The sequence below is a fragment of the Thamnophis elegans genome, chromosome 11 (genome assembly GCF_009769535.1).
Source record: "Thamnophis elegans isolate rThaEle1 chromosome 11, rThaEle1.pri, whole genome shotgun sequence".
Classification (NCBI taxonomy): Eukaryota; Metazoa; Chordata; class Lepidosauria; order Squamata; family Colubridae; genus Thamnophis; species Thamnophis elegans.
In genome coordinates this window covers 68,264,447-68,292,300 of record NC_045551.1, presented here as the reverse complement: position 1 = coordinate 68,292,300, position 27,854 = coordinate 68,264,447, and the positions used below count along the sequence as shown (strand labels likewise).

General features: G+C 45.1%; 2 protein-coding genes across 2 annotated transcripts in view; both read right to left on the bottom strand.

Moving 5' to 3' along the window:
* Window positions 1-216: 216 nt before the first annotated feature.
* Window positions 217-15,019, bottom strand: RGCC (regulator of cell cycle). Its single transcript, XM_032226606.1, has 5 exons — window positions 14,918-15,019; window positions 11,851-12,009; window positions 3,490-3,597; window positions 3,023-3,085; window positions 217-1,637 (listed from the first exon to the last, which is right to left on the bottom strand). The coding sequence occupies exons 1-5, from the start codon at window positions 14,955-14,957 to the stop codon at window positions 1,630-1,632; spliced, it is 378 nt and encodes a 125-aa protein (XP_032082497.1). The 5' UTR covers window positions 14,958-15,019; the 3' UTR covers window positions 217-1,629.
* Window positions 15,020-23,446: 8,427 nt separating this feature from the next.
* Window positions 23,447-27,854, bottom strand: part of LOC116515064 (N-alpha-acetyltransferase 16, NatA auxiliary subunit-like) — a 12,989-nt gene continuing 8,581 nt past the window's right edge. The window contains exons 9-12 of the mRNA XM_032226955.1: window positions 27,685-27,783; window positions 27,435-27,578; window positions 25,319-25,416; window positions 23,447-24,329 (exon numbers count right to left, since the gene is read on the bottom strand). Of these exons, the coding sequence (XP_032082846.1) occupies window positions 24,129-24,329; window positions 25,319-25,416; window positions 27,435-27,578; window positions 27,685-27,783 (542 nt within the window). The 3' untranslated portion in view covers window positions 23,447-24,128. The remainder of the gene's footprint in view (window positions 24,330-25,318; window positions 25,417-27,434; window positions 27,579-27,684; window positions 27,784-27,854) is intronic.

Genomic DNA, 27,854 nt, shown 5'->3' with positions numbered 1-27,854 from the left:
GGTTATTTTATCTCCCGGCAGAGATGACAATTTGTAACCTCCCATTGGTTGATAAATCCCAATTTTTCCACAGTCAACCAACCAAGAGCTTCCAAGGAGTGGTAATTTTTCTCTCTTCTACCCTACTGGCTGCAGCCGTGGTCTTCCATTTTTAAAGTTTCCGGATAAGAAGTGTGATTTTTTTTTAAAAAAAGAAACTGAGGTTGCTTTGAGTTGCTCTTTTAAAGAGTTCATTTATTGCACAGCAGGAAATATGTACATCCAAATTAAAAAAAAAACATTTGCCGGCTTCAAGCTATTGTAATTACCATTCACAGCTTCCTTTCGTGCGGGAGCATGAAGAATAATCATGAAATAAGTTACTACGTTTGAGGCTTCAAAGCTTAGCTTTTATTAAGCACGCTGTTTCTGGACCACGGTTTTGAAGAGGATTTTTATCTTGTAGCTTTTTTTGGCAAAGAACAACCCTGCGTGGCTGTTTTACTGCTGATATTATTCAAAGGGAGCTTTTGCTGTGAACGGAATGGTTGAGACAAATCATTGTGGAACACAATTAAGCTTCTGTGGCTATTGTGGTGTCTCTGGAGTCATCTAAAGCAATTATCAGGCAAGGAATCTCATCCCATCGTAGGGGCAAATGACATTAATGAACATCTGGAATTCCTGACTAGTATTTAGATGGAGACTATTCTAACTAATTACCACAAGTTTGTAGAGGAAAAAGTAGGACACAAATACAAAACAGGAAGTAGTTCATAGCCTTTAAACATTGTCTCTCTACCAATCTTATCCCTTTCTCTATCAATTATCCATTCAACTATGTATCTATCTGTCCGTCCATCTATCTATTCATCCATCCCTTTCAATTAAACATTTATCAGCCTTTCCATGTATTCTATCTCGCACCTGTCTATCATTTTCTCTTTCAAACAATCTCTTTCATCCATCCACTGTAATTTATCATCCATTTATCAATCCCCTCTATTAATCAATTAGCCCTCTATCAATCTATTGCCATTTCTTTCTCTTTCTATCTATCATATCTCTCTCTGTCTATCCTCCCATGCAATTAAACTTCCATCTACCCCTCTATGTGTTTCATTTCTCATTTATCTCAATTAATTAGCCATCTATTCATCCTATACTACTAGCTACCTATCCTCAATTAATTAGCATCCATCCATCCATCTTTCATCTGTCTGTCCATCAATTCATCTAGACAAACATCCATCCATCCATCTGTTTAATCTCTCTCTCGCCCTATTTATATATATATTAAGTTCCAGTTTAGCTTTTATTTGCGTACAAAAATATATTATCGTGAAAACGTTTCAAAGTTCATGATATAGAATATCCAATTTCTTCATAAAAGCTCTTTTAAATGAATGTTAAGCTACATTTTTTTTAAAAAAAAGCCTTTTTGAGCACTTGTGTTATTTGATTCTGTCTGTAGAAAAATCACTTAAAATCACCTAAAAATTACGACATGTTAAAAGTGTAAGAGGCAGTTGCTGGAAAAATACTGAGAAGGGAAGGAATCCTGTGTCGGTCCCATTAGATAGTGGGTTGTAGGAATATAACTCCCATCTCATCCTTTTGAAGGCAGGTTTTGGGTCAAAATTCAGTGTTTCACATACCTGTGCAAACATTCAGATGGAATAAATATTACTGTTACGTTTGCGCAGCACAAATAATCTTCCAAGATGCATTCGCAATGCAGTTGGAATGATAGATACAAGTTCTGAGCACGGAGTGAAATAAACCAGAGATAAAGTAACTAATCTGAGACAGGCAGCCCTCAACTTACAGCCATTTCATTTAGTGACGGTAACAAGTTACTTACAACCAGGGGTAGGCTGCTATGGGTTCGCCTGGGTTTGGGAGAACGCAGAGTTAACGATATGGCCGATTTGGAGAATCTCCAAATCCCACCCCTGGCTGGCCATGCCCACTCCACCCCTCCCCTCCCAGGAGGCTCCACGCGGCCGTTTTGGATATAAATGCAGGGCCCACATGGAGGCTCAGGGAGGAGGGAGTTTATGCCCGCCCCAGAGGTTCGAGGAGCCTGGGGAAGGCGAAAAACGCCCTCCCCCCTCCCATGGTGCAGGAGGCTGCCTAGGCCACACCCATGGCCACGCCCAACTAGCAACCGGGCAGAGACCCCATTGCTGAAATTTTTGAAGCCCACTCCTGCTTATAATTGTTTTTTCATACAAGTGCTGCAACATCTCTTGCTTATGTGGTTAAAATTCAGACAACCGATTCCATATTTATGACGGTTGCGGTGTCCCAGGGTCATGTGATTCCCCCTTTGCAGCTTTCTGGCAAAGTCAGTGGAGAAGCCAGATTCATTTATTAACTTAACAGCTGCGGTGATTCACCGTGGCGAGAAAAGTTATATAATGGGGCAAAACTCACTTAGCAAATGTCATGTTTAGCAGCAGAGATTTTGGGCTCAAAATCTACCTGTATTCAGATTCCCAATGGAAGCATCCAGTCAATCGTTAATTCAGCCTGCTGGAATTCATTATTGGAATGTATTTCTATGCAACAACTACAGTGGTATTCAGAAAGCATATGGCAGTGTTTACAAGTTTGGATCTATGGTATATACTCTATGATCTTTTGGTCTATGTAGAGCTTCCTGTTTCCTGTTACAGTTAAACAGCTGAGCAGTAAAGCACATGGTGATGGTGCTCCTTGTTTGCTCTGTGGTGCTAGACATAAACACAGTTTCTAGCACAGTCTTAGTCCTTTTGACCTAAATCAATGTATCCCTATGCATGTAAGAAGTCTAAACAGGTTCCTGCCTTCAGGTGCGAAGCCTGATACACACCTGTACAAAGGGCCTAGGCTTTGTGTGGTCACAGCTGCCATCTTGACTTATTTTTTTGACATTGTCCTGGTGGATTTCCTTTGCGTGCAGGGTCATATCTGTTCATTGTTTCTTGGGCAGGGATCTATTGGTGTGTCCCCTGATCCTTGCCGAGAGATCTACTAGGAATCAAGGTTGATTACTTACTTGCCAAAACTCTATCAAGATCAGCAATAAAGTCTTCTAGTTCTTTGGTGTCTCCAAGTTTTGCTGGGAAGAAAAAAAAGACAATTGCAAAACCGATGATGTCTACGCAATAGAAATGTTGACTTGATGGTTAGTTTTCTGGTACTCTCTTTACTTTTTGGAAATCTTGCAAACTAAAGAAAAACGTTTGAGGGGGCCAAAGAGATGGATATAGGGATGAAAAAGCGAAACAGATTATCTGCTGACTCGGTCCCTTAATTGGTAACCCAAGAACCTTACCGCCGTTCTTCCAGCAAAATTGCACTTCAACCTTCTGCTATTTCTGAAAAAAAAATGTGACTTGTGACCAGTTTTCACACTTAGCAACCATTAGTATCCTCCCCACGATCACATTCGGCCGATCGTGATTCCCACTCTGGATGATGTTTTATTTTTATTTCTAAAAAGAGGCTTCAATCAAGCCGTACCTTTGCGAGAGGCGATCGTGGGAGAAGAGCCAGAAGGACTGGACGGAGGAGAGGAATGTAACTTTTCATCGCTAAAGCTCAGGCTGTGTCCACACAGGGAGTCGGCACCTGGAACAAAGTTGTCAACTTAAGAGTTAGACAGCGAATCTTTAATAAGAGTTAATCAAGCTTATTCACAGCAAAAGACACACACACACACACTTTATAATTCCTTGGTAAGGCCACACTTGGAATACTGCATCCAGTTTTGGTCACCATGACGTAAAAAAGATGTTGAGACTTCAGAAAGTGTGCATTGAAGAGCAACAAAGAGGATGAAGGAACTGGAGGCGAAAACATAGGAAGAACGGTTGCAGGAACTGGGTATGTCTAGTTTAAGAGAAATAAGGAGTAAGGGAGACATGATAGCAGTCTTCCAATATCTCAGGGGTTGCTCCAAAGAAGAGAGAGTCAAACTATTCTCCAAGGCACCAGAGGGTAGAACAAGAAGCAATGGGTGGAAACTAATCAAGGAGAGAAGCAACTTAGAACTAGGGAGAAATTTCCTGATTTTGAGAACAATTAATCAGTGGAACAGAAGTTGCCTCCAGAACCTGTGAATGCTTCATCGCTGGAGGTTTTTAAGAAGAGGTTGGATAGCCATTTGTCTGAAGTGCTGTAGGGTTTCCTGCCTAAGCAAGGGGTTGGACTAGAAGACCTCCAAGGTCCCTTCCATCTCGATTTTTTCTATATTCTATTCTTTATTCTAAGAAGAGGAGACTTGGAGCTGGGTGTTCTTCTGAAGCCTCAGCAGGTGGCATAGATATACATATTAACACCACCCGTTTTAAATACGGGCCGAAGCGCGGAGAGTAGACTATCATTCATTTCCACTGCTCAAGTGGGTTGGTTTGTTGGTTTTATGACGGTTTGTTTGTTGCTCCTGCCCTCAAAGGACTTTGAACAAGCCAGGTGGGCTTCCCCAGACGTGTCCAAATTGGAGGCTAGAGTGACCACTCTGGATGGGGCTTTAATTTCAGCTCTTCCAAACGGACTCATTGCTTACACGGCCTTTTTCCAATTTTCTGCGTCTTGTGATTCCAGCCTCTTCGGGGATGAAGCAAAACCCTCCTTAATGAAGGGTTTGGAGTAGGAAAAGGACCTTAGCAAGTGAAATAATTCAGGGTTAGCTCCAGTTTATTTCTGTTCCCCAGCTCAGCAAAACCTCAAGCGCTCCGCTTAAATATAGACCCTGGTTCTAAGCAACACTTAACCGTTGCTAAAAAACCACGTCGCTACAAAACCAGAAAGCTAAAAAAGAGATTAAAAAGAGCTTCTTTCTACCTCTCCCTTCAGGAGAAAACCATTTTAGAAGAGTTTTTTCCTTCCCTTTTACACCCTCGCTGGTGTAAAGTTGTGTGTGTGTGTGTGGTAGGGCCCAGGTGCTGCAATTTGCAGTTCCCACGTTAAGCATCTCCTGGACGGGATGCTAAGTCTTCAGTTCAGAAAATGTGGGTCTCCTTCTCAGTCGTTAGATCCACCGGCGCGAGGTGCGAGGGAGCGAGCAGGACGGGGCTACTACAGGCAAAAGAGCATTTGGCTCCCGGAAATAAGCAGAGATGGATGGTTTATATAAAGAGTTAATTGTCAGCCTTTTGGGGTAGGGCAAATCAGGAACCCGACTTTATAGTTGTGGGGTACCATGAAAGCGTGCCAATTTCAAATCAAAATGAAGCAATCTTGACTTCCTCCTCCCTCCCTCCCTTTCTTCTCTGTTCTGTCTTTTCCTTCCTTCCTTTCTCCCTTTCCTTTTCTGTCTTTCGCCCTCTTTCTTTCCTTCTTCTCTTTTCTGTCTTTTCCTCCCTTCCCTCTCCATCCCTCTCTCCATCCCTTTCTTTTTACTAATCAAAATCTAAACTAATCAAGGAGAGAAGCAACTTAGAACTGAGGAGAAATTTTCTGACAGTTGGAACAATTAATCAGTGGAACAGAAGTTGCCTCCAGAAGTTGTGAATGCTCCAACATTGTCTGTAGTGGTGTAGGGTTTCCTGCCTAGGGGGTTGGACTAGAAGACCTCCAAGGTCCCAATTCTGTTATTCTATTCTTTCTTTTCTGTCTTTTCCTCCCTCCCTCCCTTTCCTTTTCTATGTTCCTCCTTTCCTTCTTTCTTCTGTCTTTTCTTCCCTGTCTCCCTTCTCTATATCTTTTCATTCATCCCTCCCTCTTGTTCCTTCCTTCTCTTTTCTCTTTTCCTTTCTCCATTCCCTTTTCTGTCTTTTCCTTCCTTCCTTCCTTCCTTCCTTCCTTCCTTCCTCCCTTCCTTCTTTCCTCCCTCCCTCCTCCTTTCCTTCCTTCTTTCTTTCCTTCCCTCCCTCCCTTCCTTCTTTCCTTCCCTTCCTTCCCTTCCTTCCCTCTCTCCCTCCCCCCTCCCTCCCTCCCTTCCTTCCTTCTTTCCTCCCTCCCTCCCTTCTTTCCTTCCTTCCTTCCTTCCTTCTTCCCCTTCCCTTCCCTCCCTCCCGCCTCTCTCCCTTCCTTCCTCCCTCCCTTCCTTTGGGTTAAACTGGCGTTTCCATCACCACTCTTGAAATATTACTTCTCCATGTTCCTCTACATTAACCAATTAATTAATCTTGCTGTTTCCTCCGCTGACTATACACAAATCTTTGTGTATAAGAAAAGACAAAATGGCAAGCGGTCATTTGACTGGTTTCCTTATTTAACCTAAGCATGAAATGAGAATGTTGGCTGCTCGATTTGGCCTCTTCCCAGCCCTTCTCTTGGTCAGTAGGAGAAAAACTCCCAATTCTTTCTCTATCAGTGAAGAGCTGCTGAATTGGGACATTCTTCCTCTGTAGGAGGGCACAGCATTTTTTTATCTGTACTAAAATGTTCCTAAAGTGATCTGGGAGGGATCTCATTCAGTAGCTAAAAGGCAGCTTGTTTTGCACCAAGCAGCAAAGCTGAATAATGGCTCCATGCTGCATCACTTTGGTTCGTTTCCTTCAGACGAGCCAAAGGTGATCCTTTCCCCCTCCGTTTGCAAAAAGTGGAAGTTCAGAGTTTTCTAGGCTACAAGGACTTCACCACCCAGGAGAAGCAGATCCCCTTCAATGTAAAAAGAGGCATAGTTACCACTCATAACATCAGATAAGATGCTGACATTCTAGAAAGAGGTTGAATCTTTGGAAAGACTGCAGAGAAGAGCAAGAAAGAGGATTACGGGACTGGAGGCCAAAAGATATGAAGAACGGTTGCAGGAACTGGGTAGGTCTAGTTTAATAGAAAGAAGGAACTTGGGGGGACATGATAGCAGCCTTCCAGTATCTCAGGGGCTGCCACAAAGAAGAGGGAGTCAAGCTATTCTCCAAAGCACCAGGAGAAGAAGCAATGGGTGGAAACTAATCAAGGAGAGAAGCAACTTAGAACTGAGGAGAAATTTCCTGACAGTGAGAATAATTAATCAGTGGAACAACTTGCCTCCAGAAGTTGTCAATGCTCCAACACCGGAAGTCTTTAAGAAGAGATTGGACCACTCTTTATCTGAAATGATGCAAGGCTACGATGGCAAACCTATGGCCTGCATGCCAGAGGGGGCACACACAGCCCAGCTCTACTGCACATACACATGTGCCTCCCACAGGCCAACTGGTTTCCGGGTCTCTGCCATGCATTCACGGGGGGGGGGGGGGGCAGGGTGCATGCAGGGGACATGCAGAAGGGGAAAAGGAAATGCTCAGGGAGTACTTGCATTGCATTTGGGGTGGGTGCCTGTGCTCCCCCATGCCCCGTTTTGGCCCTGGATGGCCGCCTGCACCAACCCAGAAGCCAAAATGGGGTGAGGGGGGTGCATGCAGAGGGAGAAGCACAGGAGTCACGCTTCCATGCGCGAGGGGGTGGGGCATGCATGGGGCATGGGGGTCACCAGGGGGGGATTCACACACGCATTGCATTTGCGGGTGCCGTTGGTCCATGACAACAACAAGGTTCACCATCACTGGTATAGGGTTTCCTGCTTGAGCAGGGGGTTGGACTAGAAGACCTCCAAGGTCCCTTCCCACTCTGCTATTCCATTCTATAATAACAGAAGTTCGTCTTCAGAAGTCGTAGGTGCTCTACCACTAGAGGTTTTCAAGAAGAGATTGCCATGAATGGTATACTTCTTGAGCAGGGGGCTGGACTAGAAGACCTCCAAGGCCCCTTCCCACTCTGATATTCCGTTCTATAATAACAGAAGTTCGTCTTCAGAAGTCGTCGGTGCTCTACCACTAGAGGTTTTCAAGAAGAGATTGCCATGAATGGTATACTTCTTGAGCAGGGGGCTGGACTAGAAGACCTCCAAGGCCCCTTCCCACTCTGTTACTCTGTTGTTTCACATCCAGGTTCCCCTGACTGTGTTCCTCAACTGCAACATGCTGTTGGTTACTATCCCGTCTCATACTACTACCCGTAGCAGGGGAAAAGATACAGCCGAGGTGGCGCAGTGGTTAAATGCAGCACTGCAGGCTACTTCAGCTGACTGCAGTTCTGCAGTTCGGCTGTTCAAATCTCACCGGCTCAGGGTTGACTCAGCCTTCCATCCTTCCGAGGTGGGTAAAATGAGGACCCGGATTGTTGTTGGAGGCAATATGCTGACTCTGTAAACCGCTTAGAGAGGGCTGAAAGCCCTGTGAAGCGGTATATAAGTCTAACTGCTATTGCTATTGCTAAAAGATAATAAGCCACATGCTGGCTGAGGATTTTGCCGCCCTCTGCATATGCAACCCAGGGAGGCGGGTGTGAATCTGCCAGCCGGTTGTGGAGGAAATTAAAAGGGAGGATGTGTGTTCTTCCTTCCAATAAAAGTTGTTTACAGACAAAACATCGCCAGCCTGCCTCCTTCTTCGCTGCCACAGAGATGGGTTTCCACCACCCGCCTCCTCCTCCCGGCCTGCTTTCTCCCACACTGACATTTTGCAAAAAAAAAACCAAAACCAGCCAGTGTTGCCAAGGAAACCGGGCGATCTCGTGAAATTGGTACTACCCATTCAACTCAAGGCGTGGGAGGGAAAGGACGCGGATGCCAAGGAAGGGTTGAAGTGGAAGAACGGATGCCCAGCTGCAGATCTAACACGGGGGACGTTGCTAAAAGACCACGAAGGGCAAAAACGACGCGTTAGGATTCTTGCAGAATAAGGAGTCTTTCTTCCCAGAAAGGAAAGAAAATAATTCCCTGTTTTCTCCCCTCTCTCAGCTTTCACTACAAAGGTTACCATTGGTAGGGAGGGGGTAAAAAAAAGAAGGATATCTAGCCATTTTTTCCGTTCTGGAAAGCAAAATCAGGGAAAAAAGAAAGCCAAGCCCAGCGGCCTTGGCATCCGTGCGTGTGAGCAGATTCGAGCGGGGTTTTTTTTCCGAATGGATGGGAAAACAAGCTATTCTCAGCCCAAACGGCTTTCTCCTCCTTCCAGACACCCTGCAATTATTCCGTCTCCAGAGCAAGGACTCCCACATCTGTGGTTAGGTGGACCATGGATGGACAGCCGGGGTGGGCTTCTGCTGGCATTACTGCCGCTTCGGTGCCCGTCTCTTCTCAAATGCTGCCTGCGTTTTTGCACATAAACAGTTCTGCGCCTGCGCAAAACGTTAACACATGAAAAAATAAATATTTATTTTATTTTATTTATTTGTCTTGTATGCCGCCCACTCCCGGAGGACTCCGGGCGGCTCACAAAAGACAAGGGAAAGGGGGGAACAAGACAAAGACAACATATTAAAAACAAAACCAACATTCACAATTTCTATGGAATTGTGGAATTTTGTGGAATACATTTGTACAATGAAAATAGTGGCCTTCAGAAAAGCTGTTAAAACCTGGCTATTCCGGCAGGCCTGGGGCTGTTGACCTCATTGTTGAGGTCCAGCCCCCGATCGTTAACGAATGTGTGCGTGTTGATTCTAAATTGTTTTTATTTTTATTTTCATTTTTTATTATTATTTTTTCCCTTCGGTGTAAGCCGCCCGGAGTCCTTCGGGATCGGGCGGCCTATAAATTGATTAAAACTTGAAACTTGAAAACTTCCGCGCATGCGCAAGGCGAAATATCAAGATGGTGCCACTGTAGGAGAACCGGTTTCAACAACCCAGGCTGCCAAGCCACTACCGGCTCGGCTGAAGCAGTCCAAACCGGTGGCTACCCACCACGGATGGTCAGCTATGAAATGGTGGAAGCGGCCCCTGTCTCTTCACCTAAAGATGGATTACTGGCGTGACCCGGTTTGCTCCAGAGATTAGGACTCAAGTGGCAGCCTGAAGTTTCACAATCCAGAGATCGGATCAGAGTGAAGACGGGCCGTAATTGATGGTGAGTCTATGCTAAGTAGGACCGACACCTCGCATGAGCCACCTGAAAAGTGCGCGGAGAAAACACGCAGATAAATATCTGCACAGTTAGAGGGCTACATGTGTTAAATTCTAAAGTACATGATTGCACTTGCATACTGTGGCTTTTTAATGTTAGTGTTAAAATAGAACAAGCTGAATATATTGCAGGCAATAGAAGTACACCGAAGGGAGGAGTTGAGTGAAAGAAGGAGGAGGGTGGGAGGGTGAGAGAGAGGAGGAGGAGAAGGAAGGGAGGGAATGGATGAAGAGAGGGAGTGATAGAGGGGGAGGGGAAGTAGGTAGTAGAGGGGTATGTAAGAAGGAAGAATGAAAGTTGGAGGGGGTTGAAAGAGGGTGTATGGTGGGCCAAGGTGGTATATTGGTTTGTATTGTAGGGGGCATTTTCTATATAAGAGAGGGCTGTGTTTATTACTCAATGTTACATCCCCCGGTTATGCACAGTAAACATGTGATTGTATAGAATGAAATGGAAATAAAAAATATTATGCTGAAGAGGGCTACAGGCCAATTGATCAATCAGGATAGAGCTGGAAGGGGCCTTGGAGGTCTTCTAGTCCAACCCCCTGCTCAAGCAGGAGACCCTAGACCGTTTCAGACAAGCGTCTGTCCTGTCTCTTCTTAAAAACCTCCAATGCTGAGCCAAGGTGGCGCAGTGGTTAGGGTGCAGCACTGCAGGCCACTTCAGCTGACTGCTATCTGCAGTTCGGCGGTTCAAATCTCACCGGCTCAGGGTTGACTCAGCCTTCCATCCTTCCGAGGTGGGTAAAATGAGGACCCGGATTGTTGGGGGCGATATGCTGACTCTGTAAACCGCTTAGAGAGGGCTGAAAGCCCTATGAAGCGGTATATAAGTCTAACTGCTATTGCTATCCCCAACTTCCAAAGGCAAGCTATTCAGAATAACAGAGTTGGAAGGCACCTTGGAGGTCTTCTAGTCCAGCCCTCTGCTCAAGCAGGAGACCATTCCAGACAAGTGGCTGTCCAGTCTCTTCTTCCGGAGTCCTTCGGGATTGGGCAGCATAGAAGTCTAATAAATTCAATTCAATTCAATTCTTAAAAGCCTCAAAAGTGATGAACTACCCACAAAACAAGTCAGATCTGAAGGTCTGAAAATATGACTCTATCAATGCCAGAAGAAGTAGAAGTCTTTCTGACTTCCGGGCAAAAGATAAAAAGGATGAGAACCATTTGTAATTTTAAACGTCCCCTGTAGGACGATGAAGCCGATTAAAGCTAGAAAACTCAGCCCATCACTCAACAAATCCATCTTTCCAAAGGACACAAGTTTTCACGGTTTAGGTCATAAAAGCATGAGCAGCATTTATGCGCGCACAAAGCTGGAAGGTAGAAGGATTTAAAAAAGAAAAAGGGAAACATTCCTTTTCTGACATCAAGCTGTATAAACAATCAACCTGATCAAGACCATCAGTGGGAGCCTCGGGGGGAGAAAAGGTTTTAGCAAAACTCTTAGTAGTGCTGAGACCACCATAACACCCCCAAAACAATGCTTATAAGGGGGTGGCCCTTCATTCATAGGACTGAGGCCACCATCTTTTTTTCCCTCTAACCCCCCCCCCCCCAATCCAATAATCATCTCCTTTTAATGACCCCATCATCCCTTGCGGGGTGGAGTCTCAACAACTGAATGGAGCTAGCAGAGTGTTTTACTGGCCGGATGCCTTACCCTGTCGCCAGTGCGGAGTTTTGTTCAGCAGATACATTCTCATTGAACCCAGAGAGAGAGAAATACCTGCCTCTACCTAGGATCGAACTCACAGCCTCCTGATTATGAGGCGAGAGTTCCACCTCTAGGCCACCGCACACACACCCTGTCCAATAAGGCAGTACTATGATAGATTACGATCCTAACCGCGGTCGTAATTTGAGGACTACTTGCCCTGGAGATTATTTTTGATGCTTCGTTTTTTGCCAGTGGCGACAGGGTAAGACGTAGTTGCGTGAAAAGAGAAAGACAGAAAAAAAAGATGGAGCCCTTCTTACTCTCAGAGTCACTGATGCTGGTGCTGCTCCGTCTCTTCATCTTCTCCAGATGTTCCTCATATTGGAAGTGCTTCTCCTTTGTGGGCGACGAGAAGTCCTCTATCACCGCGTCAAACTCGTACAGGACGTCCGCCAGCTCCCCTCCGTCTTCTAACAAACCTGCCAAACCAGAATGCAGAAGCGTTTTCATCCTATATCGCTTGCCTACAGCTGAGATAATAGCAGAATAACAGAGTGGGAAGGGACCCTGGAGGTCTTCTAGTCCAACCCCTGCTCAAGCAGGAGACCCTGTGCCATTTCAGACAAATGGTTCTCCAATAGTTTCTTCAACGCTTCCAGGGATGGAGCACCTAGAACTTCTCAAGGCAAGCCACTGGTTAAAGGTGGAAATGTCTCCTTCGTTCTAGGTTGGTTCTCACCTTGATTAGCTTCCATCCGTTGCTTCTTGTCCTGCTTTGGAGAATAGGTGAGCTTCAAGTTGAACATCTCTTATCTACCCTGCGAGTCTCTTGGACTGCAAGGAGACCAAACTGGTCAGTCCTAGAGGAGATCTACCCTGACTGCTCTTGAGAAGGCCAGATCCTGAAGAGGAAACTCAAAGACTTTGACCACCTAATGAGAAGGAAGAAGGACTCCCTGGAGAAGAGCCTCATGCTGGGAACGATGGAGGGCAAAAGAAGAAGAAGAAGAAGGGGACTTCTACCTACCTACCTATCTATCTGTCTATCTGCCTGCCTGCCTACCTACCTACCTATCTATCTATCTATCTCCTGAGTCCCTTGGACAGCAAGGCCATCCAACCGGTCAGTCCTAGAGGAGATCCACCCTGGCTGCTCTTTAGAAGGCCAGATCCTGAAGAGGAAACTCAAAGACTTTGACCACCTAATGAGAAGGAAGAAGGACTCCCTGGAGAAGAGCCTCATGCTAGGAACGATGGAGGGCAAAAGAAGAAGAAGAAGAAGAAGAAGAAGAAGAAGGAGGAGGAGGAGGAGGAGGAGGAGGAGGAGGAGGAGGAGGAGGAGGAGGAGGGGACTTCTACCTACCTACCTATCTATCTGTCTATCTGCCTGCCTGCCTACCTACCTATCTATCTATCTCCTGAGTCCCTTGGACAGCAAGGCCATCCAACCGGTCAGTCCTAGAGGAGATCAACCCTGACTGCTCTTTAGAAGGCCAGATCCCGAAGAGGAAACTCAAAGACTTTGACCATCTAATGAGAAGGAAGAAGGACTCCCTGGAGAAGAGCCTCATGCTGGGAACGACGGAGGGCAAAAGAAAAAGAAGGGGACGCCAGAGAAGGAGGTGGCTGGATGGAGTCACTGAAGCAGTCGGCGTGAGCTTAAATGGACTCCAGAGGATGGTAGAGGACAGGAAGGCCTGGAGGGACGTTGTCCATGGGGTCACGATGAGTCAGACACGAATTTGCAACTAATAACATCTACCCGAAGCCCCTCCAAGGCTAAAGGAAACAGCCTTCCAAGCAAAATACATCCTCCTTGTTTAATAAGGAAGGAGAACCCTCCATGTATGGTGGCCAAGACTCAGGAGGAATCTGGTCACACTTTTTTCAAAAGGGGGAAGAAGAGGGTGGTGCGGCTTCCTTTGCCAATAACCATTATTCTCTTAAGGAACCAGAAAATGCATCTTTTGGGTTTGGTTTTGCACTGTTTCCAGGAGAACCACCAGGTGACTCCAACCTGGGATTCTTCCTCTGCGGGAGAAAGGGCTCAGGTGGCATCCTCTGAAATCCTGGGTTCTCCATCGCTGGAGGTTTTTAAGAAGAGTCTGGATCTGTAATGGCGAACCTATGGCATGCGTGCCAGAGATGGCACACAGGCCCTTCTCTGTGGGGCACGCGTGCTGCCAGCTGATCTTTGCGGGCACTGGAGTGCTGGAAAAAAGAGCCGAGGTGGCGCAGTGGTTAGGGTGCAGCACTGCAGGCCACTTCAGCTGACTGTTATCTGCAGTTCAGCGGTTCTAATCTCACCGGCTCAAAGGTTGACTCAGCCTTCCATCCTTCCGAGGTGGGTGAAATGAGGACCCGGATTGTTGTTGGGGGCAATATGCTGACTCTGTAAACCGCTTAGAGAGGGCTGAAAGCCTTATGAAGCGGTATATAAGTCTAACTGCTATTGCTATTGCTATTCCAGTGCATGTCCATGCATGGAAGTTACAGTTTGGGCACTTGGTGCTGAGAAGGTTCGCTCTCCCTGGCCCAGCCAGTCACTCATCTGAAGTTTTGCAGGTTCTCCTGCTTGAGCAAGGGGCTGGACTAGAAGACCTCCCAGGTCCCTTCCGGCTCTGTTCTATTCCAAGGTCTTGCCTTGAGTAGTCTTCCAATATCTGAGGGGCTCCTACAAAGAGAACGGGGGGGGGGGGTGTGTTTGTTGTCCACCTGTTTTCCAAAGCACGGGAAGGCAAGACAAGGAAAAAAAAATGGATGGAAACTAATGATGATCCCTGCAGCAGCCTCTGCTATGAGGTTGATCGCAGCTGGGGCTTCTGGGTGGCTGGTTGTGGGTCAGTGTGACCAGTTGGTTCATCTTGAGCATCATCCAGACGTTGACTGAACCCCAGAAGAAGACCCCTCCAGTCTCCAGATCCTTTCACCTTGGGTGAAAGACCCCTACCCTTCATACCAGCCACTGAAGGGCCGGGGGAACTTTGAATGGGCTTTCCGCGGTCCAGAACGCGGGTCAGCGAAGGACGGGCGTTCACGTGTCGTAAGCCCCCTCCAGAGTCTTAAGGGAGGGGGGGGGGCTCAACGTGTCGTGTGAATGCAGCCCAAAGACAGTCTTAGGGACGAGGGTCTCCTACCCTCCTTCCCTCCTCCTCCTCTCCCGGCCACGCATTTGTCTCCAGCGAGGGGAGGGAGGCAAGCGAATTGGGGAGAATCCCGGGGCTCCCAGCAAGAGGGGCGCGCGGAGGGCGCGGCGCCCGGACTCAAGGGAGGAAAGTCGGCTGGCCAGGATCGCCAAACACGCCCCCCACCCCACGACGAGCCTCCGAGGTCTTCCCCGGCGGCGGGAGCGCGACCCTCCTAGTCCCAGGGCATCCCCCGACTCACCTTGGTCCCCGGGGGGCTTCTGCGCTCTGAAAGGCTTCATGGCATCGGCGGCCGAGCTGGAGAAGGCGAGAGCGCTGCGCCGCCCTCCGCTGCCAGCTGCCGCCGCCTAGAAAGGAGGAGGAGGAGGAGGAGGAGGAGGAGGAGGAGGAGGAGGAGGAGGAGGAGGAGGAGGAGGAGGAGGAGGAGAAAGAAAGCAGGAGAAGAAAGAAGAAAGAGGAGGGGGGAAATGAAAGCAGGAAGAAAAAGGAGGAGAAGGAGAAAGAAAGCAGAAGGAGGAAAAAAGGAGGAGAAGGAGGAGAAGGAAAAAAGAAAGCAGGAGGAGGAGGAAAAAGAAAGGAGGAGGAGGGGAAGAAAAAAGAAAGCAGGAGAAGGAAAAGAAAGGAGAAAGAGGAGGGGGAAATGAAAGGAGAAGGAGGGGAAGAAAAGAGAAAGGAAAAAGAGGAGGAGGGGGAAACGAAAACAGGAGGAAAAAGGAGGAGAAGGAAAAAAGAAAGCAGGAGGAGGAGGAAAAAAGGAGGAGGAGGAGGAAAAAGAAAGAAGAAGGGGAAGGAGAAAGAAAGCAGCAGCAGGATGGGGAAAAAAGGAGGAGGAGGAGGAGGAGGAAAAAGAAAGCAGGAGTCAAAAGGAGGAGAAGGGAAAAAAGGAGGAGGAGAAGGGGAAGGAAAAAGAAAGGAGGAGGAAGAGAAGAAAGGCCGGAGATTCCTCCCACCTGCCTCCCCTCCGTCTAAGGGAGCCTTAAGTATTAATACTTTTAATACCCAGGTATTAAAGTCCAACAAAGTGGGACTATGCTAGAAGCCCCAAGGGGTCCTCCAGCTCAGCAGGATTGATCCTCTGGAGGAGGGCATCCAGAAGAAACCTTTCCCCGGGGGTTTACTCTTACCAGCCCCCTACGTCCCTACCCATAAGCCGAGTTCCCTGTAACATCCAGTTCTGATTCAGAACCGATAAAGTCAGCTTCAGAGTGTCGAAATCCCTCCGAGTATTGTTTAAGTGTCTCTTTATCTAATCCAATTGCTAAAAAAAGACAAGGAAAAGAATCTGGTTAGATCCTCAACTGTCTCCCAGCAAGAGGCAGCTGACTTTCTCCAGAGCCCTGGGGCATCTGCAGCCCAATGGAAGCGGAACCGCCAGAATTAATGGCGTAATTGCAGGAAGGTCAAGTCATCATTTGTTACCAATGTAATTTATTTTCTATTTTCCCTCCCTCCTTTCCTTGCAAACTGGCTCTCTTGTTTTCCAAGCCAGGATTTTAGTTATTGCTCCGTTCGGGATGCAAAGCTGTAATCAGCGTCTCCCCAAAAAACAGAGTCTCTTTAAAAAAAAAAAAATCAGAAAAGTTGCTTCCATTCAAAGAAGCAATTGCAGCCAGCTGCAAGTCAAGCCAGAAAGAATAGAATAAAATAGAATAAAATAGAATAAAATAGAATAAAATAGAATAAAATAGAATAAAATAGAATAAAATAGAATATTGGAATGCAATGCAATGGAATGAAATAGAACGGAACAGAATAGAATTTTAGATTGGATTGGAATGGAATGGAATAGAATAGAATAGAATAGAAAATATGGAACAAAATGGAATGGAATCAGGAATAGAATAGAATAGAAAATATGGAACAGAATGGAATGGAATAAGGAATAGAATAGAATAGAATAGTATGGAATGGAATGGAATTGAATGGAATGGAATTGAATTGAATGGAGTGTAATGGAATGGAATAAGGAACGGAATGGAACAAAACGGAACGGAATAGAATGGAATTGAATAAGGAATAGAATAGAATAGAATATATGGAATAGAATGGAATAAGGAATAAGGAATAAGGAATAAGGAATAAGGAATAAGGAATAAGGAATAAGGAATAAGGAATAAGGAATAAGGAATAAGGAATAGAATAGAATAGAATAGAATATTGGAATGCAATGGAATGGAATGAAATAGAATGGAACAGAATAGAATTTTAGATTGGATTGGAATGGAATGGAATAGAATAGAATATTGGAATAGAATAGAATAGAATAGAATAGAATAGAAAAGAAAATATAGAATGGAATGGAATGGAATAAGGAATAGAACAAAACAGAACAGAATAGAATTCTTCATTGGCCAAGTGTGACTGGACACACAAGGCATTCGTCTTTGGTGCAGATGCTCTCAGTGGACATAAGCAGAATAAAATAGATTCATCAAGAATCATAAGATGCAACACTTAGGGATAGTCCTAGATCACCAATAAGCAATCAAATCATACTAGGAAATAAATAGAATATAAATTTTAAAGATACAAGCAACATGGTTAAGAGCCAAGGTGGCGCAGTGGTTAAATGCAGCACTGCAGGCTACTTCAGCTGACTGCAGTTCGGCTGTTCAAATCTCACCGGCTCAGGGTTGACTCAGCCTTCCGTCCTTCCGAGGTGGGTAAAATGAGGACCCGGATTGTTGTTGGCGGCAATATGCTGACTCTGTAAACCGCTTAGAGAGGGCTGAAAGCCCCATGAAGCGGTATATAAGTCTAACTGCTATTGCTATTGCTATGGTTATAGTCATAAGTGGGAAGAGATAGGTACTAGGAAGGAAGAGAAGAAGAATAGTAATTACAGTCTTAGTGAATAATTTGACAGTGTTGTGGGAATTAGTTGTTTAGCAGAGTGATGGCATTCAGAAAAAAACTGTCCTTGTGTCTAGTTGTCTTGGTGTGCAGTGCCCTAAAAAGCGTCATTTTGAGGGTAGGAGTTAAAACAATTTATGTCCAGGATGCGAGGGGTCAGTAGATACTTTCAGAGACTCCTGCAGTATACAAGTCCTCAATGGAAGGCAGATTGGTAGTAATTTCTTTCTTTCTTTCTTCTTTCTTTCTTCTTTCTTTCTTTCTTTCTTTCTTTCTTTCTTTCCTTCCTTCCTCCCTCCCTTCTTTCTTTTTCTTTCTTTCTTTCTTTTCTTTCTTTCTTTCTTTCTTTCTTTCTTTCTTTCTGGCAGTTCTGATTATCCTCTGAAATCTCTGTCTGTCTTGTTGGATTGCAGAGTCAAACCAGACAGTGATGGAGGTGCAGATGACAGATTCAATAATAAAAAAGACTATTAACTGTCTAATAATAATCTTTAATAAAGGGACAGGGTGGTTCAGTGGCTAAGACGCTGAGCTTGTCGATTAGAAAGGTCGGTAGTTTGGCGGTTCGAATCCCTACTGCCGCGTAACGGAGTGAGCTCCTGTGACTTGTCCCAGCTTCTGCCAACCTAGCAGTTCGAAAGCACGTAAAAAATGCAAGTAGAAAAATAGGAACCACCTTTGGTGGGAAGGGGACAGCGTTCCATGCGCCTTCGGTGTTAAGTCATGCCAGCCACATGATCACGGATACGTCTTTGGACAGCGCTGGCTCTTTGGCTTTGAAAGGGAGATGAGCACCGCTCCCTAGAGTTGGGAATGACTAGCACAGATTTGCTAGAGGAAACTTTACCTTTAATCTTGAATAAAAAAGACTATTCTTTCTCCTGAATTGCAAAGAAAGAGAGAGATTGGGCTTTTTATCTCTGCCCATCTGGAATGACAACAACTATGACAAGGAAATATTTGACGGGAGGGAGAGGAGGGAGCTCCAGGGAATGCATCCCCACCCTGTAAGTAAGAGGAATTTCTTCCCGTCCACCTATTTCTCCTTCCTCAAACTTAAAACGGCTCCCTGGCCCTGAGCAGAGAGGCGGGGAGAGCCCAGGTAAACAAAAATGCAAAAATGGTGCAAATTCTTTCCCCCCCCCAGCCCAGCTAAGGGGTGACGCATCCGTCCTTGAGTAGGATCAAACTATGCAGTGATTTTAAAAGAATTGCTGCCACCTTATCTGGGTGTCCTGGTCTGCGGGAATGGCCTTGGGAGGCCGAAGGAAGAGCTGGGAGGACGTCCAGTGCAAGATAGCTCAGCAGCCTCCACAAGGAGGGGGGGGGAGAGCAAAGGCGGGGGGGGGGGGCGTCCGGAATGGATCCTCCCACGTTTATCTGGAAAGGAGTGAAAGAAAAAATGAGGAATAGAAGGGCAGGGAGTTTTGCCCCAAGGTTCCGTCAAGGCAACCCTGGCCACCAAGATGGACGGGAGTTCTTTGATTGTGTTGCTCGACTTGACAATTTTGTGAACTGCTTGGTGGACGGGCATTGTGCCTCCTTCTCCGTTTTACGATGTGCAGGGAGCATTAGAGAGAGAGAGCGATGGATGGCTTCTTCAGTTTCCTTTCTCTCTTTCTCTCTTTCTCTCTTTCTTTCTTTCTTTCCCTTTCTCCTTCCCATCCCTCTTCCTTTCTCTTTTCCTTCTCTTCTTTCCTTTCTCTTCCCTCTTCCTTCCCTTCTCTTCCCTTCCTTTCTCCTTCCCATCCCCCTTCCTTTCTTCTTTTCCGTCTCTTCTTTCCTTTCTCTTTTTCCTTCTCTTCTCCTCTTTCCTTCTCTTCCCTTCCTTTCTTCTTCCCAACCCTCTTACTTTCTCCTTTTCCTTCTTCTCTCTTCCTTTCCTTTTCTCCTTTCCTTCCACTCTTTTTTCTTCCTTTTCCTTTCTCCTTCCCTTTCCTTCTCCTTTCCCCTTCCTTTTCTTCTTCCTTTCTCTCCTCCCTTTCTCCTTCCCATCCCTCTTCCTTTCTCTTTTCCTTCTCTTCCTTCCCTTCTCTTCATTTCTTCTTTTCCTTCTCTTCTTTCCTTTCTCTTTTTCCTTCTCTTATCCTCTCTTCCCTCTTCTTTCCTTCTCTTCCTTCTTCCTTTCTCCTTCCCATCCCTCTTTCTTTCTTTTCCTTCTCTTCTCATCTCTTCCCTCTTCTTCCTTTCTCTTCTCTTCCTTTCTCCTTCCCATCCCTCTTCCTTTCTTTTTCCTTCTTCTCTTCCCCCCTTCTCTTCCTTCTTCCTTTCTCCTTCCCATCCCTTTCTTTCTCTTTTTCCTTCTCTTCAGAGCCGAGGTGGCGCAGTGGTTAAATGCAGCACTGCAGGCTACTTCAGCTGACTGCAGTTCAGCAGTTCGGCTGTTCAAATCTCACCGGCTCAGGGTTGACTCAGCCTTCCATCCTTCCGAGGTGGGTAAAATGAGGACCCGGATTGTTGTTGGGGGCAATATGCTGACTCTGTAAACCGCTTAGAGAGGGCTGAAAGCCCTATGAAGCGGTATATAAGTCTAACTGCTATTGCTATTCTCCTCTCTTCCCTCTCCTTCCCTTCCCTTCCTTTTTCCTTTCTCCTTCCCATCCCTCTTCCTTTCTCTTTTTCCTTCTCTTATCCTCTTGTCCCTCTTCCCTTTCCAAGCACTTAAGTAAGATACTCTGTGTATCTTTCTAGTTTTTTCACATCAAAGTTCATAATTTTCATAAGTTCATAATTTTCACAGAAATTCGTCTCCCATGTAATTCATCTACTTTTTCATGTAGAGCTTCATCATTTTCACCTAGAACTTCACGTGATGTGTTCCATTCTACTTTTTCTCACAAAGATATTTCCACGTTGTGAGTAGAACGATCTCAAAGGCACCTTTACTGAAGATGGAGGTAGAATAATGGTTATTTTGCAAATTTCCCTCCCCCTACCACAAACTCCTTTTGAGCATCTAATTATGCTTGATGGGATTACAAACTATATTTTTAGTTGAAGGGGCCTTGGGTGCTCTCTAAGTTTGCTTGTTTTCTTGCAAACCAGGTAACATATATTTTTAGCTGTGGAGATACTTTCCACCGAAGAAGCCATATTCCCTCTAGTGGAGAAATAAAGCAGGTGAACACAACATCTGCAGGAGGAGAGTTGCAGTGACACCACTTCAACCTTCAGTATTCCTTGCATTTCAGCCCTCGACAATGCCCTCCTTCCAGTTTTTGAGGCGTATCTGAACATTTAAAAGGTCTAAATGGGCTACCTTTAAATGTCCCAGTGGGGATGAGGCATTAGTTAGCCACCAAATCTTTATTATGGTTATAGAGCCAGGATAAGGAAGGAGGGATTCAAAGAAATGATTTTTTAAAAAAACTAAAAAATGAAAAAAGATTACACAAAATTAACAAACATGAAAAAATAAACTTAAAAAACTATCATCTATCTATCTATCTATCTATCTATCTATCTATCTATCTATCTATCTATCTATCTATCTATCTATCTATCTATCATCTATCTATCTATCTATCTATCTATCATCTATCTATCTATCTATCTATCATCTCCTGCGTGGGGGTTTCTGTAAAATTAACAGTCCTGTCATTAACCAAGGTATGGACACTGGGCACCAATACAATGGGATTGCAGGGAGTCCTTGACTTACAACATTTCACTTAGTGACTGTCCAAAGTTACAACGGCGCCAAAAAAAAGTCAACGAGGTACCCAGATTCACTTAACAACCGGTTTGCTAATTTAACAACTGCAGTGATTTCACAACTGTGGGGGGAAAGGTTATGAAATGGGACAAAATTCACTTAGCAACTGGCTCACTTAGCAGCGGAAATGTCGGGCTCAATTACCGTCATAAGTTGAGGAGCACCTGTATATTAAAGCAGATTAAATTGGCTATTGTTATTCTGAGTACTTTCCCTGTAATGCAATTGTAGACTTCAAAATACGATATTCGGTTGGTATAAACACTCAACGCCAGAAGTTAAGTGTACAAAATAATTTATTACAGCATTACATTGTTGAACTTTTTACAGTAAAGTTTTCATTCAACTATCGATCCTAAGTAAATGACAAAGGAGATTGTCTTCGTGACATCTTGGTAAAACTTCCCTTTTTAAATTTTGCATAGGACCTCCGTCATTTAGATATTTACATTACTCAAAAAAAAAAAAATAATATTGAAAACAAATTGGTTCCATTGTTTTTTTTTCCCCTCATCAAAACAAAAGGTTTTTTTTTTTATACAAGCCACAGTGAATTTTCTTTTACATTTTCAGGAATAGTTTATTTATCTCCTGAAAGGGGAGGGGGGGGGGGACATTTAAAACCGATTCAAAACATTGATATATTATAGGTGAAATGCATGTACGTTAACTTATAAAAACTAAACAGGGGGAAAAAAAAAAGATGAAATGCAATGTATAATCAGCCAAAGTTGTGCTTTTAAAAAAACAACCTTACTTAACGTTAACAGCTTTACAGAATGTAATGCAATAATATTTTTTCTCCAACTACTGGCTTCCAATTCATTTCTTGAACATGTTAATGTAGCTCACCATTATTATTGATGATGATTATGACCGCATTCTCCGTTAATTTTCTCCCTTTTGTTTTGGAAGTGAAATGTTTTTAAAATTCCTAAGTAATACAAAGGTATCTTAATAGATATAATGGCAACTTAACGGTATTAAGTTGTAGTTGTAGTTGATTCAATTTGTATGCCGCCCTATTCCCGAGAGACTCAGGGCGGCTAACAACCAAAGGGGGAAGGGGATACAAATAAGAAAATAAAAAACAAATTAAAATACAACAATAAGGGTTAATTGATCGTTGAAAAGAATCATTATGAAACCAAAATAATTTAGCTTTAAAAAACACATTCTCCGTTTTATAAATCCGAAAGCACTTTTCCATTGAAGCAGAATTTCCATACAAACTGATGAAAACTAGGCCAGTACCCATCGCAATCCATGCTTTGAAAGAAACAGAAAATAATATTAGTAGCTCAGGGTTGTCACAAGGGATTTTTTTGGTGCTCTCTTTGAGTTCGGTGGTTTTCTTGCAGATGTTTCATGACCCAACTAGGTAACGTCATTAGTGCAAGAAGGAAGCAGGGTGTTTGTTACCTAATTGGGCATGTTGTGGCCCACCAGCAGTGGGGATGGCAGCAGATTCGGACAGTGAGGAGGTTGGGGAGGAAGATGGGCCAGTCTTGGGAGTCTGGGGAAGGCTCCAATGAGGGCTCTGTGTCGGAGGCAGCCCACCTTGAATTCCTTTCTTATCTCCCGCTCATTTCCCTTGACTGTTAGTTGGCCAGATTCTTGTAGACAGCTTAGGCTTGCAATAAATCTTTACACCCATTTGAGCTGCCCGGACCTCCTGATTTACTTTTCATATATAAAATTACCCTGGACATGGAAGTTTGTCCCTACCACCTGAGAGATCATTCCTCCAAGCAATAATCAAATATCTATTGAAAGGATGTGCTATTTGGGATCCCAAACTAGGGGGAAAATGGTTATTGTTGTGGCCCCCCAGCAGCCAGCAGAGATGGCTGTAAATTCGGACAGTGAGGAAGTTGGGGAGGAACATGGGCCAGTCCTGGAGTCTGGGGAAGGCTCTGAAGAGGGCTCTATCGGAGGCAGAGAGGGGGCCAAGGACGTCTGACAGTTATCAGCTGCCTTCAGAGTCAGACATCAGTGGGGCAGAAGAACAGCTGGAGCCTGTTCCCTGTGTGCTCATGTGCAGAGTGGCCAGATGAAGAGAGCAGCTAAAGGACAGGGGTCGACTTGGGAGGAAGGCCACAGGTGGACGGTGAATGGCCCCTCCCAGAGGAAACAAAAGAGGAGCGAAAGGGGAGTGGAGTTTGCAGGAGACAATTACTTCGCTTAATTGGTTCGTGACTCTCCAAGACTCCTTGCCAAATGTTGCAGATAATCAGCCTGGCAGCTCTCCAAGCCAGAGAAGGTCTGTGACTGTAAGTCCTCCCTTGAAAAACAGTTACCGGCTGTGAATGAGAAGAATTCATAGCCAATTAATAAAAGGGGTTTTTGTCGGGACAAGGACTTTGCTTCCTGCTCTCGGGAAGCCTTGATCACAACAGGGCAATGAAATGTCTGCAAGAAAACAACGAAGCTAAGGGAGCAACAAGGACGCCATCGAAACACACAAAACATGTTTCGAGGATATATTTATCCTAGTTTGTTAACTTTCACATGCAGGACTTTACATGGATGGTGACACAGTCAAGATGGCGGCCTCTCCTCAGGTTCTCCTCGTACGGACATTTTCCTTGCACGTTTTGGAAGAAGTGATCGTATTTATTGGTATATTCAATGGAATTTATGGGTCGACGATTCAGAATAGAAAGATTTATAGCTGTACAGAGTATAAATACGCCCAGCATTATGCAAAAAAGGCTGTTTCTATTCATCGTTGGCAGCTTTTGTTGAGGGAAAAAGGAATTTCCTGCAGAGTAGATTTGCCTCCAGTTTCCCGGGTTTGGACAGCTGAGTGGTTCTGATGAGATCCAGCGGGAAGATCCCGGACGATCCCTGGACTGTCAGGAGCTGGTCCTGGCCTTCTGTTTCAAATCTCATTGGTCAGCACTTCATGATTGATGGCCGTATGATTGACGGGGGCAAAGCAACTGTCCTCGTCACTGGTGGGAGACATGAAGGCCGTCGCTAAAGGGAACATTTTGTGGCACGCGGTCCGATACGCCTCGCTCTGGCTGTGGCATCCGCCAAAGGTGCCATCACGCAGGAAATCCAAAACCGTCGTCAAAATCTGCAGATTAACACACAAGGAGAAGCGTCAAAAGCAGAATTCATCAGATTTACTGTATTTTTCAGAGTATAAGACGCACCCTTTTCTCCCCTAAAAGAGGGTGAAATTTGGGTGCGTCTTATATACCAAATGTAGCCCCACCCACCCAGCAGACCCCACCCTTTGGCCTCTGCTCCCAGCAATTTACCTCTTTGCAGCAAACGGGGGGGGGGGGGCTTAAGGAGGCTTCAATAAGCTATAACGCAGTGGTTCCCAAACTTGGCAACTTTAAGACTTGTGGACTTCAACTCCCAGAATTCTCCAGCCAGCAGAGGGGGCCAGGACCGTATGAGTTACCAGCTGCCTTCGGAGTCAGACATCAGTGAGACAGAAGAACAGGTGGAGCCTGTTCCCAGTGTGCACATGCGCAGAGTTGCAAGACGAAGGAAACAGCTAAAGAACAGGGGTCGACTTGGGAGTAAGGCCACAGGAGGACAGTGAATGGCCCCTCCCAGAGGAAATAAAAGAGGAGCAAAAGGGGAGTGGAGTTTGCAGGACACAATTGGTTCAATTAATTGGTTCATGACTCTCTGAGACTCCTTGCCAAGTTTTGCAGATAATCAGCCTGGCAGCATAGAGCCGAGGTGGCGCAGTGGGCTGACTGCTAGATCAGCAGTTCGGCGGTTCAAATCTTACCGGCTCAAGGTTGACTCAGCTTTCCATCCTTCCAAGGTGGGTAAAATGAGGACCCAGATTGTGGGGGCAAGTTGCTGACTCTGTAAACCGCTTAGAGAGGGCTGAAAGCCCTATGAAGTGGTATATAAGTCTAACTGCTATTGCTATTGCTATCTCTCCAAGCCAGATAAGGTCTGTGGCTGTAAATCCTCCCTTGAAAGACTTTGCTGGATGTGAATGAGCAGAATTCACAGTCAATTAATAAAAGGGGTTTTTGTTGGGACCAGGAGTTTGCTTCCTGCTCTCGGGAAGCCTCAGTCAGAACAGTTATTTACCTCCACGTTTCTGTCCCTCATGGCTTCGTCAAGTCTAGTGGCGATGGCGATTGCTTTCTCTTGCCTTGAATTGTCCAGGAAATACATCATTTTGGCACCTCCAAGAGGGAAAAAAAGCAGCTTATTAAAAGGATGTTCGTTTATATAAAGAAAAAAACAGGTTTTTTAGCTGCTGAAGCCCATTATTCTTTATATTAATCTATCTGAAACAATCACGCAGAGGAGTATATTAAGATTTTAAAAAATGAAAGACGTTCGATTTTATCTATTAGACATTAGAGGAATATGCTTATTTGCCAGATGTTATGATCGCCGTTCTGAAATACGAGTGTGAGATATTTTTATTATGTGGAAAAAGATCTTCCCTTTGATGGTATCATTGAGCAAACTCTTCACCTCCCTTTAATGGCCCCATAATCCCTTGCAGGGTGGAGTCTGGGCAACTGAATGGACCTGAGTGTTTATTGGCCGGATGCCCTTCCTGTCACCAATACGGTGTTTTGCTTGGCAGATATATTCTCATTGTGCCCAGAGAGAGAAATCTAGCAATATCTCACTAGATATTGGTCTACTAACTTCTATGCTGTTTATCCCCAAATGTGGGATTTTAAGCTAAGAAAACTAAATACAACCAATTCCTCCCTCTCTCCATTCTCTCTCTCCTCTCTCTCCATCTCTCTCTCTCTCCATTCTCTTTCTGCATCCATCTCTCTCCCCTCTTCTCTCTCCTTCTCTCTCCCTCTCTCCATTCTCTCTCTGCATCTCTCTCCTTCTCTTCCTCTCTCCATTCTCTCTCTCTGCATCTCTCTCTCTCTCTCTCTGCCTCTCTATCTCTCTCTCCATTCTCTCTCTCTGCATCTCTGCATCTCTTTCCCTCTCTCCTTCTCTCTCTCCATCTCTCTCCCCCTCTCCCTCTCCATTCTTTCTGCATCTACCTCTCTCCCCTCCTCTCTCTCCTTCTCTCTCCCTCTCCATTCTCTCTCCCTGCATCTCTCTATCCTTCTCTCCCTCTCTATTCTCTCTCTGCATCTGTCCCTCTCTCTCTGCATCTCTCCATCTCTCTTTCCCTCTCTCCATTCTCTCTCTCTGCATCCATCTCTCTCTCCCTCTCCCTCTCTCCATTCTCTCTCTCTGCATTTCTTTCCCTCTCTCCTTCTCTCTCTCCATTCTCTCTCTCTGCATCCATCTCTCTCTCTCCTCTCTCTCTCTCTCCCCATTCTCTCTCTGCACCTCTCTCTCTCTCCTTCTCTCCCTCTCTCTCTGCATCTCTCCATCTCTTTCCCTCTCTCTCCATTCTCTCTCTGCATCCATCTCTCTCTCCTTCTCCTTCTCTCTCTCTATCTCTCCCTCCATTCTCTCTCTGCATCTCTGCATCTCTTTCCCTCTCTCTCTCCATCTCTCTCCCTTTCTCTCTCTCCATTCTCTCTTTCTGCATCCATCCATCTCTCTCTCTCTCCTTCTGTCTCTCTCTGCATCTCTCCCCCCCCCCCCTTCTGCATGGGAAGGCAAAATTAAGATCTGTGTAATCATCGGAAATCACGTCAATTAAATCAAAAGATAATCTAGCTTCTTTATCGCTCAATCTAGGCTGAATGTGACCCTGAATTTTACAATACAGGTAGTTCTTGACTTACACCGGTTTGTTTAGTGACTTGTTTAAAGTTACAACGGTATTGAAAAAAAGTGGCTTACGACCATTTTTCACATTTACTACCGTTGCAGCATCTCCATGACCACGTGATGAAAATCCAGAGGCTTGGCAACTGGCATGTACTTATGAGAGTTGCCATGTCCCGGGGTCACGTGATCCCATTGCGACCTTCTGACCAGTGAAGTCAGATTCACTTAAAAACTGGGTTACTAACTTAAAAACTGCAACGGTTCACTTAACAACCATGGCAGGAGATGCCGTAAAATGGGGCAGAATTCACTTAATTAATGTCTCACTTAGCAACATCGTGGCTGTAAGTTGAGGACCGCCTGTACAACAAAGTGGAAATGAATTTGCAAACCTTTGCCTTATGTGGTTGCTGTGCTCGGCCACACAAGTTTATTCCTGCAGGGAAATGTAGCTTTGTCAGCCCATCGGTGTTTAAACACACCTGTCCATACATACCTGAGAGCAGGTGCCGTATAGAGGTAGAATTACGCTTGAGAAATTCTTCGTTGAAACTTTCCAAATCTTTGCTGGTGAAGATCTTCTCCATTTCTTGCGAAAGAACCTTGTTCACGATTTCTGGCAAATTGCTGTGATTCGACACTAGGAGCGACAAAGAAAACCTTGATTCAGATGTGCCCTTTGATTTTATTTTTAGGAAACTCAGCCAAATGTTACAGCAAAGGAGCCGGATTTATTTTGCACTTACCACACTTGGAAAACTTGATCAAACATTCATGTAGCCAGGGGTTGTTCTCACCAATGGCAAAGGCCCTTTTAACCGACTGCAACATTAGCAGGAACTTTCCTGGATGAAACAGGAAAAAAAGAAATTGCAAATTTATTATTTTAAGTAAGGCTATCCAATTGACATCAATC

What these genes read in the sequence shown, in the direction of transcription:
- RGCC (XM_032226606.1), bottom strand. Translation starts at nt 14,957, where the DNA reads ATGAAGCCTTTCAGAGCGCAGAAGCCCCCCGGGGACCAAG. An exon ending in CAGCATCAGTGACTCTGAGA is followed by an intron (nt 3,598 to 11,850) that starts GTAAGAAGGGCT and finishes ACTTTGTTCCAG; the next exon opens with GTGCCGACTCCCTGTGTGGA. An exon ending in CACGATCGCCTCTCGCAAAG is followed by an intron (nt 3,086 to 3,489) that starts GTACGGCTTGAT and finishes TTTTCTTCCCAG; the next exon opens with CAAAACTTGGAGACACCAAA.